The 17,500-nt window shown below is 42.6% G+C and overlaps 1 protein-coding gene across 6 annotated transcripts in view; it reads left to right on the forward strand.

The window, feature by feature from the left end:
• Positions 1 to 17,500, forward strand: part of SLC25A21 (solute carrier family 25 member 21) — a 467,052-nt gene that overhangs the window by 434,692 nt on the left and 14,860 nt on the right. For all 6 annotated transcript variants that reach the window (XM_053283932.1, XM_053283930.1, XM_053283931.1 and 3 more), the window contains 2 exons: positions 5,952 to 6,059; positions 17,225 to 17,389. In XM_053283932.1, the coding sequence (XP_053139907.1) occupies positions 5,952 to 6,059; positions 17,225 to 17,389 (273 nt within the window). The remainder of the gene's footprint in view (positions 1 to 5,951; positions 6,060 to 17,224; positions 17,390 to 17,500) is intronic.

Here is a 17,500-nt window from a genome sequence, read left to right on the forward strand (position 1 = left end):
GCCTCCCGACCAGTGTCGGGGGAATCCCCACAATGCACCACACGTTATGGGAGTTCCAGGGACCAGGATGATGTATCTAGGCCCCCGGCCCTCCATGCTGCCAGACAAGACAGCTGCACGTCTGGGCGTACGATCTTTGCACCCAGCGTGGGTGGAGGGATTATCTGCAGGGGAGGTCAGCTTTTCAAGGCTTCCTCCCCACACACCTCGAGCCCTTTCTCACTGATTGTGAGAAAGGGGTCCGTATCTCTAGCCAAAATTCTATTTGCCTCTCCCCTCAAAATACTAAGTGAGGAGTTGCTCCTCAAGCTTTCCCTCTGTCTGCCTCACTGTGCACAAGAGGGGTGCAAAAGGAATACTACTCTATGTAATGAGTCAGAGATAATCTCTCTGGGCCTGATAGAGTTTATGAGAAAGAGCATGCCTAGCTTTCCATTCAAGAGAAAGGCTGGAGAGGGTCTGCAGCATTCATAAAAGGTCTGCACCATACTCCAACAAAAGGGATACTCCAGCAAGTTGTTTTGGATTGGGAATCGTTAGTGGTGCAAAGGGGTGATCCACATCCACTTGCCATTGCTGAATCTTCACATCCAGTACCTGGGACTGTGCACAATGTGCCCACTGAACAATGAGAACAATGTGCACACCTTCCAAACAGATGGTTTGCTCTTTCAGCACCAACAGTGCAAATAACATATTTGGGCACCTAGAACCCCAAAGAGGTCATTGGCACTGTCGAAGATGATAGCATGTTTATTTGTCCAGTGGGTTCCAGTGCCTAAGTCCTCATAACTGTGAGGATCCTAGGACTGGGGTCCTGGTAGAGAATGTTATAGATGATCTACTTAGATAACACTCGATCTTCCTCCAGCACTTCAAACCATCCACAGACTTCCTGCTACTTTTTTGTATAATGTTTTTCTGCATGCTCTTGTCTGTCTCAGAAGTTTCTTTTTTTCAGCTAAAAACAGTTTGTTTTTTTCATCTTTGTTTTAATGTATAGCCTGCCCCACTCCAAAGGTTTTGAGTGGCACAACCTCCCAAAATAGGATTTAAGAAAACCTAACCCATTTGACAACTTCAGAAGATATCCCATACAAAAATAGATCTTCCAGCAGTTCTAAAAGATCTTCAGACCTTCGAGCATGCCCCTCCCCCACCACATCAGTGTTGTTGCCACTGAGAAATTCAAAATATCAGGCTAATGTACAGGGGCGTAGCAAGTTTGGAGTGGGCAAAGAGACAAGATTTTAAAATGCCCCCCCTTCACTGAAGCTCAGCTCATAAAGTGAAGAAATCTTAAATGAGGCTGAATAGTGGTAACAAAAAGCATAGTAAAATGTGTACATATATAAACCTATGTGCCACAATAGAGCATCATCCTATTTTTTTTTAAAGGTTTTGTAAATTGTGGACAATGCAAATCATTTAATGGTACTAGAAAACGACATGCTGTTCTGGTAGCTCCAGGTCTTAACAGTCACATCAATTTCAGAGGATGAATACAACTGAAGGAAGCCCGAGCAGATACACGGCTGGGGGAGTCAGTCATGTGACTTGCCTTGGGGTGGGCAGACAACTGTCTCCTTTTGCCCTATTATAGTTATGCCCCTACTAATATATGAAGTTGTCTTGGATTGAGGCAGACCATTGGTGCATCTAGCCCAATATTGTCTCAGGTAACTTGTAGTAACTTGAATTTTTTTTCATACACAGAGGGGTTTTTGTTTATTATCATGTACCTACTTACCTACCTAGAGCTGTTCCCCATGGACTAATTTCTGTTTATATTTAGGATGGAAGCCTTATATGAAGCATGCTTGCACTGATGGTTTTCAGGCGGGCTATGAGGTAGAGACTGCTTTGGTCAGCCTGATGGATGATCTCCAATTGGCAATTGACAGAGGAAGTGTGACTGTGTTGGTCCTTTTGGATCTCTCAGTGGCTTTCGATACTATCGACCATAGTATCCTTCTCGAATGTCTGAGGGGGTTGGGGGTTGGAGGCACTGTTTTACAGTGGTTCCGCTCCTACCTCTCGGATAGATTCCAGATGTTGTCAATTGGAGACTGTTGCTCTTAAAAATCTGAGTTTAAGTATGGTGTCCCTCAAGGCTCCATACTCTCTCCAATGCTTTTTAACATCTACATGAAATCGCTGGGAAAGATCATCAGGGGATTTGGAGCTGGGTGTTACCAGTACGCTGATGACACCCAGATCTACTTCTCCATGTCAACTTCTTCATGAGCTGGCATATCCTCCCTAAATGCCTGCCTGTAAGCAGTAATGGGCTGGATGAGGGAGAATACACTGAAGCTGAATCCAGATAAGATGGAGGTACTTATTGTGCGGGGTCAGAACTCTAGAGACGATTTTGATCTGCCTGTTCTAGATGGGGTCACACTTCCCCAAAAGGAACAGGTTCGCAGTCTGGGAGTACTTCTGGATTCACACCTCTCCCTGGTTTCTCAGGTTGAGCCGGTGGCTAGGGGTGCTTTCTATCAGCTTCAGCTGATACGCCAGCTGCGCCTGTTTCTCAACATCAACGACCTCAAAACAGTGGTAGATCTGTTGGTGACCTCCAAACTTGACTTTTGTAATGCACTCTACGTGGGGCTGCCTTTGTACGTAGTCCGGAAACTTCAGTTGGTTCAGAACGCGGCAGCCAGGTTGGTCTCTGGGTCATCTCGGAGAGACCATGTTACTCCTTTACTGATGGAGTTACACTGGCTGCCAATAGGTTCCCGGACAAAATACAAAGTGCTAGTTATAACTTACAAAGCCCTAAATGTCTTAGGCCCTGGGTATCTAAGAGAGTGTCTTCTTCATTATGAGCTCCATTGAGGTCATCTGAGGAGGTCCGTCTCCAGTTACCACCAACTTGTTTGGTGGCTACACAGAGACGGGCCTTCTCGGTCGCTGCCCCAAGATTGTGGAATGCGCTCCCTGCTGAGATACGATCCTCCCCATCTCTGGCAGTTTTCAAAAAACTCCTGAAAACCCATCTTTTCACCCAAGCTTTCTCAGCTTCCTAAATTTTGGGGTTTTAATATCTGGTTTATTTTAAAATTAAAAACCCAATTTTGGGATTTTAATCACTGTAATTGTTTAATTGTTGTTTTAAAATGTTTTTAAATTGTTAATTGTTATATTGTTTTTTAATTTGTTTTAGCTCTTTATTGTTTTAGTGGTTTGTTTTAATTGTAAACCGCCCTGAGCCATTTTGTAAAAAGATCGCACAGACTGACTACAAACAAAGGCATGACAAAGTAGCAGGGATGATACACTGGAACATCTGCAAAAAATACAAGCTACCTGTAGCCAAAAATTGGTGGGACCATACAATTGAAAAAGTTGAAGAAAATGAAGATGTAAAAATATTATGGGACTTCCGACTACAAACAGACAAACATCTGCCACACAATACACCAGATATAACTGTAGTCGAGAAGAAAGAATAACAATTTAAAATAATCGACATAGCAATACCAGGGGATAGCAGAATAGAAGAAAAAGAAATAGAAAAAATCACCAAATACAAAGATCTACAAATTGAAATTGAAAGGCTGTGGCAGAAAAAGACCAAAATAATCCCAGTGGTCATTGGCACCCTGGGTGCAGTTCCAAAAGACCTTGAAGAACACCTCAACACCATAGGGGCCACAGAAATCACCATCAGCCAATTACAAAAAACAGCTTTACTGGGAACAGCCTATATTCTGCGACGATACCTATAACAACAGCAACAACATTGACAATAAAATTCTGGCATCCCAGGTCCTTGGGAAGGACTCGATGTCTGGATAAAACAAACCAGTCAATAACACCTGTCTGACTGTGTAAAATAATAATAATAATAACAACAACAACAACTGTGGCATGTCTCATTGAATCTGTTTGAATGGCATGTTTCACTACATTTACATTGATGCCTTGAGTGTAAGTTATAGTTCACTAGTAAGTGAGGCCCATCTTTGACTAGGCAAAGTCATTTTTGTTCCTCCAGGGTTGCTTGAAGCTGCTTAGCCACCACAACCTCAATCATCTTAGCAGGAGGTTGAAGACCAGCCTATAATTATCCATCACCAAGGGATCTAGGGCAGGCTTCTTAAGAAGAGGTCTAACTATTGCCTTTTTCAAACAAGGAGTCATCCTGACCTCTCTCAGTGAGGCATTTTATTGAATATGACCATTTATGGTAATTTTGAATCATAGTAAATTAAAATCTGAGAAAGATGTTCTGTGTATCTTGGGCCTGATGTCATTTTGGAATTATTGATCTATTTATTGAGTGTTAAAAATCTGTTGAGAACAATAACCATTAAAATATGACTATTGTCAGAATTTCTTCTTTAAAATATAAAATATAAACCTTTCAGTGAACATATTCTGGTGTAAAAAGTAAAGCGTTCAGCTATTTTCAGCAGAAGGATTATGCCTGCCCAATTTGGTATCTGTAGGCCATCTAGAAGTATGACTTTATTTTAGGGAAGTGCATGAACCAAGGTTTCTGCACAGTTTCAGAGCCAAACTGGTTCAGACAAGGTCTGAACCAATTCAGCGCTGCTGGGGGTGGGGGGTGGGATCTTTTAAAAGGATGAGAGCAGCTCCTTACCTGATAGCCGCTGCCACATGCAGATTTCTGCTGTGACGGCGCTCCCCCACCCCCAAGAACCCGTGTGCGGCACCGGCACACACATGGCATCCATGCATGGACAGGTGCCATTTGGCGTGGTCAGTATGGTGTTTCTTGGTCAGCACCGAGGTTCGTGTATATCCCTACTTTATTTTCCATAAACACGGCCACCAACAACCAAATTCTTCAAAATATATAGAGGCTGCTCATGTGGAGTGCTGGGATCCATGCAAATCCTAGTGCTCCCACCCAGCCTAACCTCACTCCTAAGCCCAGCTCTTAGCTTAGGTTAAGGGAGTACGCACTCCCCTAACCCTCTGCCAGGTCTGTGTGTCTCCTCCACTCCATGGAGCCGAGGAGACTCAGAGATGAGTGCCAAGAATGCCCATCTGACCGATTCACCCAAGGCACCACGTTCATTGCTCAGTGCCTTTGGGATATGCGGAGACAGGGAAAACAAATCCTGGCCTCTGTTGCTGCATGTTAGCAAGAACAGCACGGATAGTCATCTGCGCTGCCCCCGGCAAAACAGGTTGTGTGGGTGCTCAGCTTGTGCACCAAAAGGATAAAGAGGGCTTGTTAGGGGGAAGGTAGGTTGAATCCTGCCTTCCCCCCCAGCCCGCTGCTTGCCCGGCCGTGTGAATGGGCCCAATATATTGTATTACATTACCTGCCAAAGCACCAATATTACATTACCTACCAAAGCACCAATAGGATTGGGATGTGATAGGTAAAAAGACATTGTTATCATCATTATTAATAATACTTGACTTGAGTCTTTTCAGGAGTGAAATTTGCCCTGAGAATTTTTCTTCATACAAAATTGAATTGGGAACACTGCAATTTAGCCCTGTATTTCCTTTCTATTAGATTTACTACCTCATTAACTCTTTGTTTTATGCTCTGCTTGTAAGTTTAAGAACAGTTTTTTTGTGGCTATATTATACATGTAATAAATGTGTGAATTATTCTTCTCAGAGCACCCACACTTGTGGAGGGCATGCTCTTTCCCATAAGCATTTCTTCACTTGGTCACAAAGCTTCCTTTCCAGCTAGGGGGAATGTGTTGTTGATAGGACTTTGACATTTTATTTTGAATATTTGGAATGTGGTTTGTGGCTTTTGTAATTTCTTCTCTATGAACTGTCAACATCTAATCAAGGACGAAAGCTGTTTAGTAATGGTATACTACTGCACAAGGGTAGGTCTCTCCACTTTCATCATACCAGTCAGCTTAATGCTCAACTTCAGAATATGATGTGTGGGGATGTTTTACCACAGCGTGTATGAAAACTGATTGATTTAACTCTTTTAGGCATTTGCAGTTGCTGGCTTGGGATCTGGGCTAACAGAAGCAGTTGTGGTTAACCCTTTTGAAGTTGTGAAGGTTAGCCTGCAGGCAAATCGGGATGCTTTTACAAAGGTACAGTAACTGGAATATTTTTTCAACATGTTGGAAAATACAAGTGCTTGGATAATAAGTATAGCATGTTAATCAAGGATTGTGCAACAGCTGTAGGGGGAGGGAAATCTATTGAGGCAGTTTAAAACAAGTGATGGTCCCGGAAATTTGATAGGGAAGTTATATGGCAAAAATATGTATTTTGAGAATGGCTTCTCAGTACTTCTAGGATGTCCTTTGCTCTGTAAGAGTCAGAAAATGGTCCAGGGTTTATTAGCAGAGACAAAAGGAAAGAAAGGGGAAGAGGAAGGAAGAAAAAGACAAAAAGAAGGCAGAAAGGGGAGTGGTTTTTGTTTTTTAAATATATCATTACTCTGAATTTTACAATGTATAGCTAAACCTTCAGTGTATTTCTTTTGCAACATTACGTGCTAAAGTCTCAAAGGAGGAGAACTGGTCTTGTGGTAACAAGCATGACTTGCCCCTTAGCTAAGCAGGGTCCACCCTGGTTGGATATGAATGGGAGACTACACGTGTGATATTCCCCTTAGGGGATGGAGACGCTCTGGGAAGAGTATCTAGGTTCCAAGTTCCTTCCTTGGCATCTCTGAGATAGGGCTGAGCGAGATTCCTGCCTACAGCCTTGGAGATGCCGCTACCAGTCTGTGTAGACAATACTGAGCTAGATGGACCAGTGGTCCAACTCAGTATATATCAGCTTCTTATGTTCCTACGTAGACATTTTAATTCTTGAAAATCAGGGGATATGGGCAATTTTAAAGTCATAATATGAGTAGGCTCTTACATTAGTTGGCCCAGAATATTTCGAGATAATACACTGTCATATGACATATCTTTGGAGGAAGGGGTGGGATCACATCCACTGGACACTCCCTCTGATGTCACACATTCATGGGAAGCTGTCAGCAGAGGGCTTCTGTTCATGGCTTCTGATGAATGCACGAAAGTCCGAGTGAGACCAGTGGGTACAATCTTGCACCGCCCCAAACATGCATCTCCACAGATACATCATGTATGCAGGACTCCAGTAAGCTGAAGTATTAAGGCTACAGTCATAGGTATAGCCTAAACAAACAGTGGTATTACAGATGTACTTTTAGAACCACTCAGACAAACAAGAGAGCCCCAAATAAGTACCCTGGGATCCAGATAGTTGTTTTAGGTGCACAGAAAGATTTGTGTGCCCAGATGTATTGTTTACATTTTTAATTTGAACACACACACGGGTGGATTAAGCTTTTTTGCCACCCTTAGGCAAAAAGGCTTTTGCTGCCCTTTTACCTTAAACAGAAAAGGTTTGCCTTTTTAAAAAAATAAGGTAAAAGAAGGGTACTTTCTCCTCGCCCACTCCACCCTTGCTGCAGCTGCCGCTGCCCACAGAGAGGGGCAGCAAAATTTGAAGAAGGGCAAAATTTGCCACTCCTCAAATTTTGCCGCCGTAGGCAAATGCCTACTCTGCCTCTCCATTAATCCACCACTGCACACACCAGGCATCCCATGCTATAACCCAAAATTTCCTCAGTTTCAAAATCCTATGAAGCATGAGAGGAGGCACTGCTGTTTGAGAAACATGTGCCCAAAGTCTTCCTGGGTATACAGTACAAGTCATGCAGGTCTTTGGATCCTGGTTGTAAATCTAGATTGGCACAGAACAAAAGTTGCAAAAATTCAGTGAGCCCAACCATCTAGCTCAAAGAACATCTAGCCCAACCATATCTGGTGAAAAAGTGTTCTCTTCATCCAAAGCATCCTTAAACTGTTTAGTATTATGATTAAACCCATTTCTGCTGGCCTCAAACTGATCATGAAAGAAAGCACAAGTTGCATCATGTACTAACAGCGCATCATATACCAAATGGACTTTGGGTGGAACAGCTGCTTCCTGTCATAGACTGGAGATACCAAGGATGGAGGTTTAAATCCCTGGCATCTTGAGGCAGGGCTGGGGGAAAGACAGAAAGTTGAAAACCCTACAGAGCTGCTGCCAGTCAGTGTAGAGAATACTGAGCAAGATGGACCAATGGTCTGACTCCATATAAGGCAACTTCCTCTGTTCCTCTGGTGCTACTCTTTCCCTGTCAGATCTCCACAGTACAGGTGACAGGTGACAAGTACAGGTGACAAGTTGATTTAAAGCGCAGGAAGATGAGAAGCCCACACTGTACTTCAGAAAGCCCTTTCTGAACCATAATTATTCATCTATTCCATATGCCTTTATACAAGACTTTCCATGTAAATAAACATGGTCTGACTTCCAGTGCAATAGAAATGAACTTATCAGGTAACAATGTGTCTTGACATGTTTGAATACACTCAAGAGCTTTCTAAATAAAAGTAAACAGAAAACTGGGAGAATTTAAATCATATTTTTGAGTTGGAAGAAAAGCTCTTTTTACTTACTCATTTGACGTCTTTGGCTGAGCTTCCAAAGAATGCACAAAATTCATCTAATTACAATAAATAACTTACCCAAATAAAAAGTAATACAGAAATTACTTGTTAAGGGTGAAATAATTAATACAAATACTAATTATAATTATTTAGTACTAAGGGCATGATCCAGTCAGAATCAAGTACTTGACAATCCCATTTATTTCAGTATAATTAATTAGATGTGCAATGCGGTCCTAAACTTGTTCATTCAGAAGTAAGCCTGATTGCATTCAGTGGGATTTACTGTCAAGATAAGTGTATAGGATCGCAGCCTTAATGTTCATTAACTTAGCCTATTGAGTATAATCATAACAAGTTTTTGTAGAATCAACCATAACAGCCAATGGAAATTCCCCCCACCCACACCCTGAAACAAATAGTACATATTGGGGAACCAATTTAAATCAGGAATGCAGTAGAGAGTTGATTAAAGCCCCCTTCCTCCCTTGCTGTTGTCCTGATTCTGTTTATGAGTGGGAGGAGCAAGCACACAAGGACCAATGACATAATTAGTAGAGCATCTGCTTTGCATTCAGAAGGTTCTAGGTCCAATTCCAGGCATCTCCAGGTAGGGTTGGGAAAGACTCTTGCCTGAACCTTGGAAAAGCTGCTGCCAGTCAGTGTAGACAATACTGAGTTAGATCTGATTTGGTATAAGGCAGCTTTCTATGTTCCTATGATTACAGTAAATGCCTGCCTTGAGGCAGTAATGGACTGGATGAAGGATAACAAACTGAGGCTGGATCCAGATAAGATGGAGGTACTTATTGTATGGGGTTGGAACTTGGGAAACAATTTTGATCTGCTGGTTCTGGATGGGGTCATGCTTCCCTGGAAGGAACAGTATGCAGTCTGGGGGTGCTTCTGGATCCGAATCTCTCCTTGGTGTCCCAGGCTGAGGCAGTGGCCAGGGGTGCTTTCTATCAGCTTTGGCTGATACACCACCTGCATCTGCTTCTTGAGATGAACGACCTCAGCAAGGTGGTACATATGCTGGTAACCTCCAGGTTGAACTACTGCAACGTGCTCTATGTGGGGCTGCCTTTGTACATTGTCTGGAAACTGCAGTTGGTATAGAAGGCAGCTAGATTGGTCTCTGGCTTATCCAGGAGAGACCATATTACTCCTGTGTTGAAAGAGGAGTAATGGCTGCCGATAGAATTCCGGGCAAACTACAAGGTGCTGATTACTACCTATAAAGCCCTGAACAGCTTAGGCCCTGGGTATTTAAGTGAACGTCTTCTTCACCATGAGCCCCATCGTCTGTTTAGATTGTCTGTGGTTGCCACCAGCTCGTCTGGCTGCTGCTCGGGGATGAGCCTTCTCTGTTGCTGTCTCTGCATTTGGAATGCACTTCCTGTTGAGATAAGAGCCTCCCCATCTCTGGCAACTTTTTAAAAGGTGCTGAAGACATCTTTATTCACCCAGGCTTTTAATTAGATTTATGCTTTAATACTTTTAATGTTGGGTTTAAAATGATTTTAATGTAAATGATTTTAATTGTTAAATTGATTTTAATGTTTCAGTGATTTTAATTGTAAACTTCCCAGAGATGCAAGTTTTGGACAGTACAGAAATAAGTTAAATAAATAAACAAACAAACAAACAAAAAACAAAGTCCCATCTAATTTGGTCTTCATGGACAAACCACACTCACTTTAAAGATATGATTGGGCCAGTGTGCAATCCAAGGGAAAGAGCTGTGGTGTGCAAGGACAAGGCAGTGGAGTGGAATCAGGAATATTAATAGTTTAATGAAATAGATATTGTGTACAGAGAAGCAAGTGTAGACTGCTTTTGCTGCTAGCTGTTTGTTAGCCAGGACTGGAATACTCCACGACTAGAATACAAGTAACTAAAGCCCCATTCAAAAGCTGGCCTGGATCAACGAATGGGTTAACCAAAAGCACCACAGCCAGCATGCTTGTTTGTTTCTTTTCATTGAGTTATAGCAATCAGATCTGCCACACCTTAGATCAGGATTAAACATATTGGGGAAGGGGATTTCACCCCTGTCCCTGCTACAGTCCTGATGCAGATTTTAAAAACCCTGTAGTTGCGATTTTCCCTGGAGGAAGGGGGAAGCACCTATTGGTTCTAATGGAAGTTATTAACCCTCCCCAGGATGAATAGCAGCCATGAGGGGGAGCGAATCCAGATCAGGACTGTGGCAGGGTCTTAGGGTTAATCTACTGTCTTCCAGTTCCATAAATGGTATGTAATGCATGTATTGATTAGTGAGCATCTTGTTTCACGGAATAAGGAGAGTCTTGCAAACAGTGCTGGCTTCTGATCTGTACAACAGTACCTCTCATTCTAGAATTTCATACTTCTGAAAGGGCAGAAGAAATTAATTCTTTGTATGCACCGATATCTGTACATAGAATGGTGTGTGTGACACACACACACAATTGTGTGGTAGGTTAACATATGAATCCACCCTAAATACTGGGTGAATATGATTGAATACTGGATTCACATGAAAGCTTACCATAGGCAAATATTATGAAAGCTATCCCCAGAGACCACAAACTGCATGAATACTTTTTGGTGAATATATCAATACCTCCAATAACCAGGCCATGAGTAAGTTAAAGTTGCCTCAGCAGGCAAATATTACTATAGCAATACATTATAGCAGTTTATAATATAGTTTATTTTTACTTTTATGGGTGAAACAGGTTATGAATAGTTGCTAAATATAAGGAAATCAGTGAAACAAAATATTAAAAGAAATCTCTACTTGGCTGTCACCTGAATAAGCACTAGCCTGATATTACTGGGATCATTTGGCTGATACTGTTGATGATTTTGCAATGGAAGGTCATTAAACAAATAAAAATATTGAAATTAGCCCAGTTTACAGAGCTTTAGTCAAATTTGTCTTCATTTCCCTGTTTAAGCATCCTTGCAGAAGCCATGTTTTACCTTTCTAATTATATATTTGATTACACAAAGGTAACATTAGTCAAAAGCTAAGCTAAGTTAAGCAAGCAAACAAACAATTGACTAAAAAATTAATAATCTATAACTTAAGACTGAAAACATAACAGTTAAAATAGTAAAGGCAACACTGCACAATAATGCATTTTTTTCAGACTAGAATCTAAAAAGTTTAAGAATCTAGAAACAGCTACACACATTAAATACAGTTCTTTTCATCCTTCCCCTAACTGGAATTTATACCAGATGGTCTAAGGGAAAGTTCTAAATGTTTGCAAAATTATTGATTGCTCCTTTATCTGTTAATTTGTTTGTGTTACTTCGCTTTACATATCACCCTTCAAGTAATTATTTTTAGGAAAGCATACAAGTTTAAAATATCATAAAAATCTGCATAAAAATATTTCCTAGAACCAATTTTGATGTAATTCAAGGGGTGGCTGAGAAATGAAGCAGGAGAAATTTCAGTGGTCAGCAAGGAAGTCTTGTAAATGTTTGAGGGAGACAGCTTACCGCTCTTTGGTGGCAGAAACAGCAGGTGAGTTTTTGTTTTTAGCAATTTGTGCTGCAGTATTGCAGGCAGCAGCAAAAGCAGTGCTAGAAGAGATTGCTAGGGGTGTGCACGGACCGATGTTCACGGCTTGGTCTGAATTTGGACAGAACCGCAATTCCGCGAAGCAGTTCGGCTCATTCGGTAGTTCAGTAGAACCGGTTCAGTGGTTCAAGGCTGCTGAGTGTGGTGCTGGGGGGCCAGTGAAAGGCACCTTTAAAAATAAATTAGCCAATCTTACTGGCAGTACTACTGCTCTAGGCAGCTTCCAAGTGCAGCAGCGCTCCCCGCAGTGGCCTGTGCAGTGGTGGCGCAGTGGCAGCCCACACCTAGCTTCCATGCATGTGTGAGGGCCATTTGAGTAGACAGCATGGTGTTGCTGACCATGCAGATGTCCTCCGTGCATGCTTGGAGGCCAGGCGTATGCCAGAGCTGAACTGCCAATGTGCGGACTGCTAGGGGGAGAAGCTGCCTGGAGCAGCTGAAGCACCAGTAAAGATCTGCTGATTTACTTTTAAAGGTGCCTCTCGTTGCCCTCCTCGGCCCCACCCTTACCAGCCCTCAAACCACCAAACTGGTTCAACCTGAACCACTAAATGAGCCAAGCTGATTCACAGGCCCATAGTTCAGTCTGAATTTGGACTGAACCACAAACACCCCATGCGCTATACCACTTCCTGACAGCCAACTCAATCTGTCTGCCATTTCCCCCCCCAGAATACCCCTGTATTTGTTTGTTTGTTTGTTTATCATATTTTTATACCACCTGATATGTACATCTCTAGGCAATGTACAAAATTTAATGCAATATTTAAAAATCAGCACAGATTAAAATACACAAAACAAAACAGTAGCACAAAACAGAAATAAAACCACTAGCATAAAACAATTATTAAAACAAATTGGTCCAGACCATTAGTCCATCTAGCACAGTATTGTCTACCCAGACTGGTAGCCGCTCTCCAAGGTTACCAGTGGGAGTCTCTATTGGCCCTATCTTGAATATACCCGGAAGGAACTTGGAACTTTCTGCATGCAAGCATGCAGATGCTCTTCCCAGAGCAGCTTCCTATCCGTTCAGTCGTGTCTGACTCTCGGTCACTCTATGGATCAATGCACTCCATGCCATCCTATCTCATACAGCTTCCTTTAATTCCACCATGGTCATTCAGGTGTCATTTTTAATAATATCCAGCCACTGAGTACAAGGCCGTCCCCATCTCCTTCTTCCGCTGATCATTCCCAGCATAATTGTCTTTTCGAGTGAATCAGCTCGCATGGCATGACCAATATATGTCTTTGTTTAGTAATCTTGGCTTCTAGCGATATTATTGGTTTAACTCAATCTAAAACTTCCTTATTCGTGATTCTTGCTGTCCATGGGATACTCAACAGTCGTCTTCAACACCACATCTCGAAAGCATCCAACCTTCTCCTATCTGCCTTCTTCAAAATCCAAGTTTCACAGCATATGTAGCTATTGGAAATATTATTGCATTGACTAGTCTGCATTTGATTGGAAGACTAATATCTTTGCTCTTCCAAATTTTGGTCATCCTGATCATTGCAGTTCTTCCAAGTGCTATACGCCTTCTGATCTCAGGGCTACAGTCACCACATTGATCCATTTTAGGGCCAAGACAAATAAATTCTTTTACTACTTCAATTATCTCATTATTGATCTTCACTCTGACTTGTGTATTCTCTGCAGTCATCAATATCTTTGTTTTCTTGATGTTAAGATGCAATCCCAATTTTTCACTTTCATCTTTAGTTTTTAAAATTAGCCGCTCTAGACCTTTCTTGCTTTCTGCAAGCAATGTCATACCATCTGCATCACAGAGAGACACCATTTATACATATCTCTCTAGCAATACATAATATTAATTATGCATTATTAATTAATTAATTAATTAATTATTAATACATAATATCTCTCTAAGCTGTTCAACTAGTGTAAACCCCAGGTAAGAAGTAGGCAATTGTACCACATAGGCAGACCCATCCTTATAGTGCTATGAAGGAGGAGGATTGCAAGGAGAATCTTCAGCTGCTGTTTCAGGGCTGCTTCAACTCCCCTTTTTGCGCCAAGAATCTGTCCGCAGACAGACAGGATGATGAAATAAATCACATGCCTGTGTGTTCATGTACACAGGTGGTTTAGATATTTGCATTGCTTTGACAGGGCTGAACTCTAAAAAAGAATCAGTATGTCTGTTGTGACTTCAGCAGTTTGGGTTGTTTCACTTGGAGATAACCATAAAATACTCAGATGTGTTCTCATGCAATGGTTACATGACAATCTTCCCTTGAGAGCACCAGGAAGCTGCCTTATACTGAGTTGGACCATTGGTCTAGGTAGCACAGCATTGTCTCCATTGGCACAGGCAGCTCTGGAGGGTTTCAGGCAGTCCTACATGGAAATTCTGGGAATTGAACCTGGGTCTTTCCCAGCCCTATGTGGAAATGCTGGGGGTTGAACCAGGATCTTCTTCTTGCAAAGTTGGTGCTCCATCACTGAGCTACAGCCCCACCCCAGACAGCAATCTCTAGCACATCTTTACCAGTCCATTTAGAATAACCAGGTACCTGTAATGAGCATGTATAATAACAAGCAGAGTTAATAATAAGCAGAATAGAAATGCATGTGAAGAGACCAATAGTATAAGTACAGGTGGTCTCATATGTGGCATTGATGACTCCACAACTGTTAGTCCTGGGGGACTTAAATGTCCATGCTGAGACCACCTTGTCTGGTGCAGCTCAGGACTTCATGTCCTCGATGATGACCATGGGCCTGTCTCAACTAATTTCTGGTCTCACACATGTGGCAGGCCATACACCTGACTTAGTCTTTGGGTCAATGATGGACAGTAGTGTTTCGTGGATAATCCAGGATTCTTCAATACCGTTATCATGGACAGATCACTATCTGGTGAAGATTGGACTGAGGGTGGACCCAAAACAGCACTGCAGGGGTGGGGGACAAGTTAGGATGGTCCGTCCTTGGAGGCTTATGAATCCTAATGGATTCCTGATGACTCTGGGGGAGTTTCCTACTGAAAGAATGGACAATCCTGTTGATGGCCTAGTCTCCCTCTGGTGTGAGGAGTTGGGTCGGGCAATTGACACGGTTGCGCCTAGGTGTCCTCTCCCGACCCGCCGAGCCCAAGTGACTCCCTGGTATACAGGCGAGTTGCGGACAATGAAGCAGGCTGGTAGACAGCTTGAGCATTGTTGGCGTAAAACCCAGAATGAATGTGACTGAACAGAGGCTAGAGCCCATATTAGGGCCTACTCTATGGCAGTGATGGCGGCGAAGAAATGCTACTTTTCTGCCTCCATTGCGTCTGCTCAATGTCACCCAGCAGAGCTTTTTTTTTTAGTGGTTTGGGGCCTCCTAGGTGAGGAACCCAAAGACCATCAAACAGAACCATCGGCAGTCCACTGTGACCAATTTGCATTACATTTTGCAGATAAAATTGCTTGCATCCGTTCTGACTTGGATGCTAAGATTTTTGTGGTGCCAGAACTGGATGTTGCCAATGCACCGTATGGTCCTGTTATATTGGATGGTTTTCAGACTGTGTTGCCTGAGGAAGTGGGCAAGCTGCTTGGAAGGCTGAGGCCTACCACGTGCATGCTCGACCCTTGCTCTCCATAGTTGTTGAAGGCTTCTAGGAAGGGATGGGTCCATGGGTGGTGAATGTCTCTCTTATTTATTCATTCCCTCATTCATTCATTCATTCACTGAATGACTTGGGGGCACAGTTATACAGTGGCTCCTCTCCTACCTTGGGGGTCATACTCAGAAGGTGGTGCTGGGAGATGCTTGTTCCACCCCTTGGCCTTTGGCCTATGGGGTACCACAGGGATCTATTCTGTCCCACATGCTGTAACAACTACATGAAACCTCTGGGAGAGGTCATGCGTAGGTGTGGGCTGCGGTGCCATCAGTATGCTGATGACACCCAACTCTACCTATCTTTTAAGTCAGCAAACACCAGGGCAGCAGTGGGTGCTATGAACCATGGTTTGGAAGCTGTTCTGGACCGAATGGGGGCAAACAAGCGGAAACTTAATCCAGATAAGTCGGAAGTGCTCTGTGTTGGTAAAACTGATTATCTGAGTAGTGAGGTAAATCTGGTCTTGGACAGGGTCACACTCTCTCTGAAGGACAAAGTCTGCAGCTTGAGGGTGCTTCTGGACCCAACAATGTCCTTGGAGGCACAGGTGGCAGCAGTGTGCAGAAGTGCCTTTTACCAGCTACAGCTTGTGCGCCAGCTGCGACCCTACTTGGAGGTCGGACTTGACTTCAGTCACTCATGCTTTGGGAACGTCCAGATTGGACTACTGCAATGTGCTCTATGTGGGGCTGCCCTTGAAGATGGTTTGGAAGCTTCAGCTGGTTCAGAATGCTGCCACAACTATGCTCGTGGGTGCAAATCGCGTCACAGGTATTACAGCCATCCTGCATCAGCTTCATTGGCTACCAGTCCACTTCCAGGCTAGATTCAAGGTACTGGTATTGACCTTTAAAGCCCTACACGGCTTGGGGCTGGGGTACCTGTCAGACCGCATTCACCCAAATGAACCTGCCAGAGCCCTCCGCTCGTCATCTCAGGCCCTAGTCATGACCTCGCCACAAACAAAAGATCCGATTGGCAGGGACTAGAGACAGGGCCTTTTTGGTTGTGGCCCCTTGGCTTTGAAATGCCCTCCCTGAAAAGCTTCACCATGCTCCCTCTCTCAGTGTATTTAAGAAACAACTAAAAACACATCTTTTAAAAGAGGCTTTTTAATGTTTCACCTGTTGTGTGTAGCTGGTAGGTTCTTTAGTGTTTAGTTGTTATAATTCTTAGTTTTTAGCTTTAAGATTTTAATTTTGAATTTTAAAAGCTAATTTTGATTGTGGTTTTAGTTTGGATTTTTAAATTGTTTAATTTGGTTAATTTTATTAGTCTGATTTTATATTGTAACTTTTTAGTAAATGTTGTGAGCCACCCCAAGCAGTAATGTACTGGAAGGGTGGGGTATAAATATTTATCATCATCATCATCATCATCATCATCATCTCTTTCTTCTGCAGATTTACATCATTATTTATATTTAAATATGGAATTGGGTATCTCATTTATTATAGTCTCCACAGCATGGCTTTTTAGATCATCAAATTTTAAAATAAGGCAGTGAGATCCATTTTTTCCAGTGTTTTGTGTATTTTGCTTTCTTCATATAGCAGCCATCCACCTTTGCCAAAGCTCAGCAGATTATTCAGGTCGATGGGCTGGGACTTCGTGGACTCAACAAAGGGTTATCTGCTACGTTGGGGCGTCATGGCATTTTTAATATGGTTTATTTTGGATTCTACTTCAATGTGAAGAACATCATTCCTGAAAACAAGGTAAGTGCCTCATTCTATAAAACAATCATAGTAGTGAGGCCATGATTGAGACCCCATAGCTAACACTGTATCTTTCCTCAAAGCAATGACAGCTTATGTCTCTAAAAAAAG

Source organism: Hemicordylus capensis, chromosome 1 (genome assembly GCF_027244095.1).
Source record: "Hemicordylus capensis ecotype Gifberg chromosome 1, rHemCap1.1.pri, whole genome shotgun sequence".
Taxonomy (NCBI): domain Eukaryota; kingdom Metazoa; phylum Chordata; class Lepidosauria; order Squamata; family Cordylidae; genus Hemicordylus; species Hemicordylus capensis.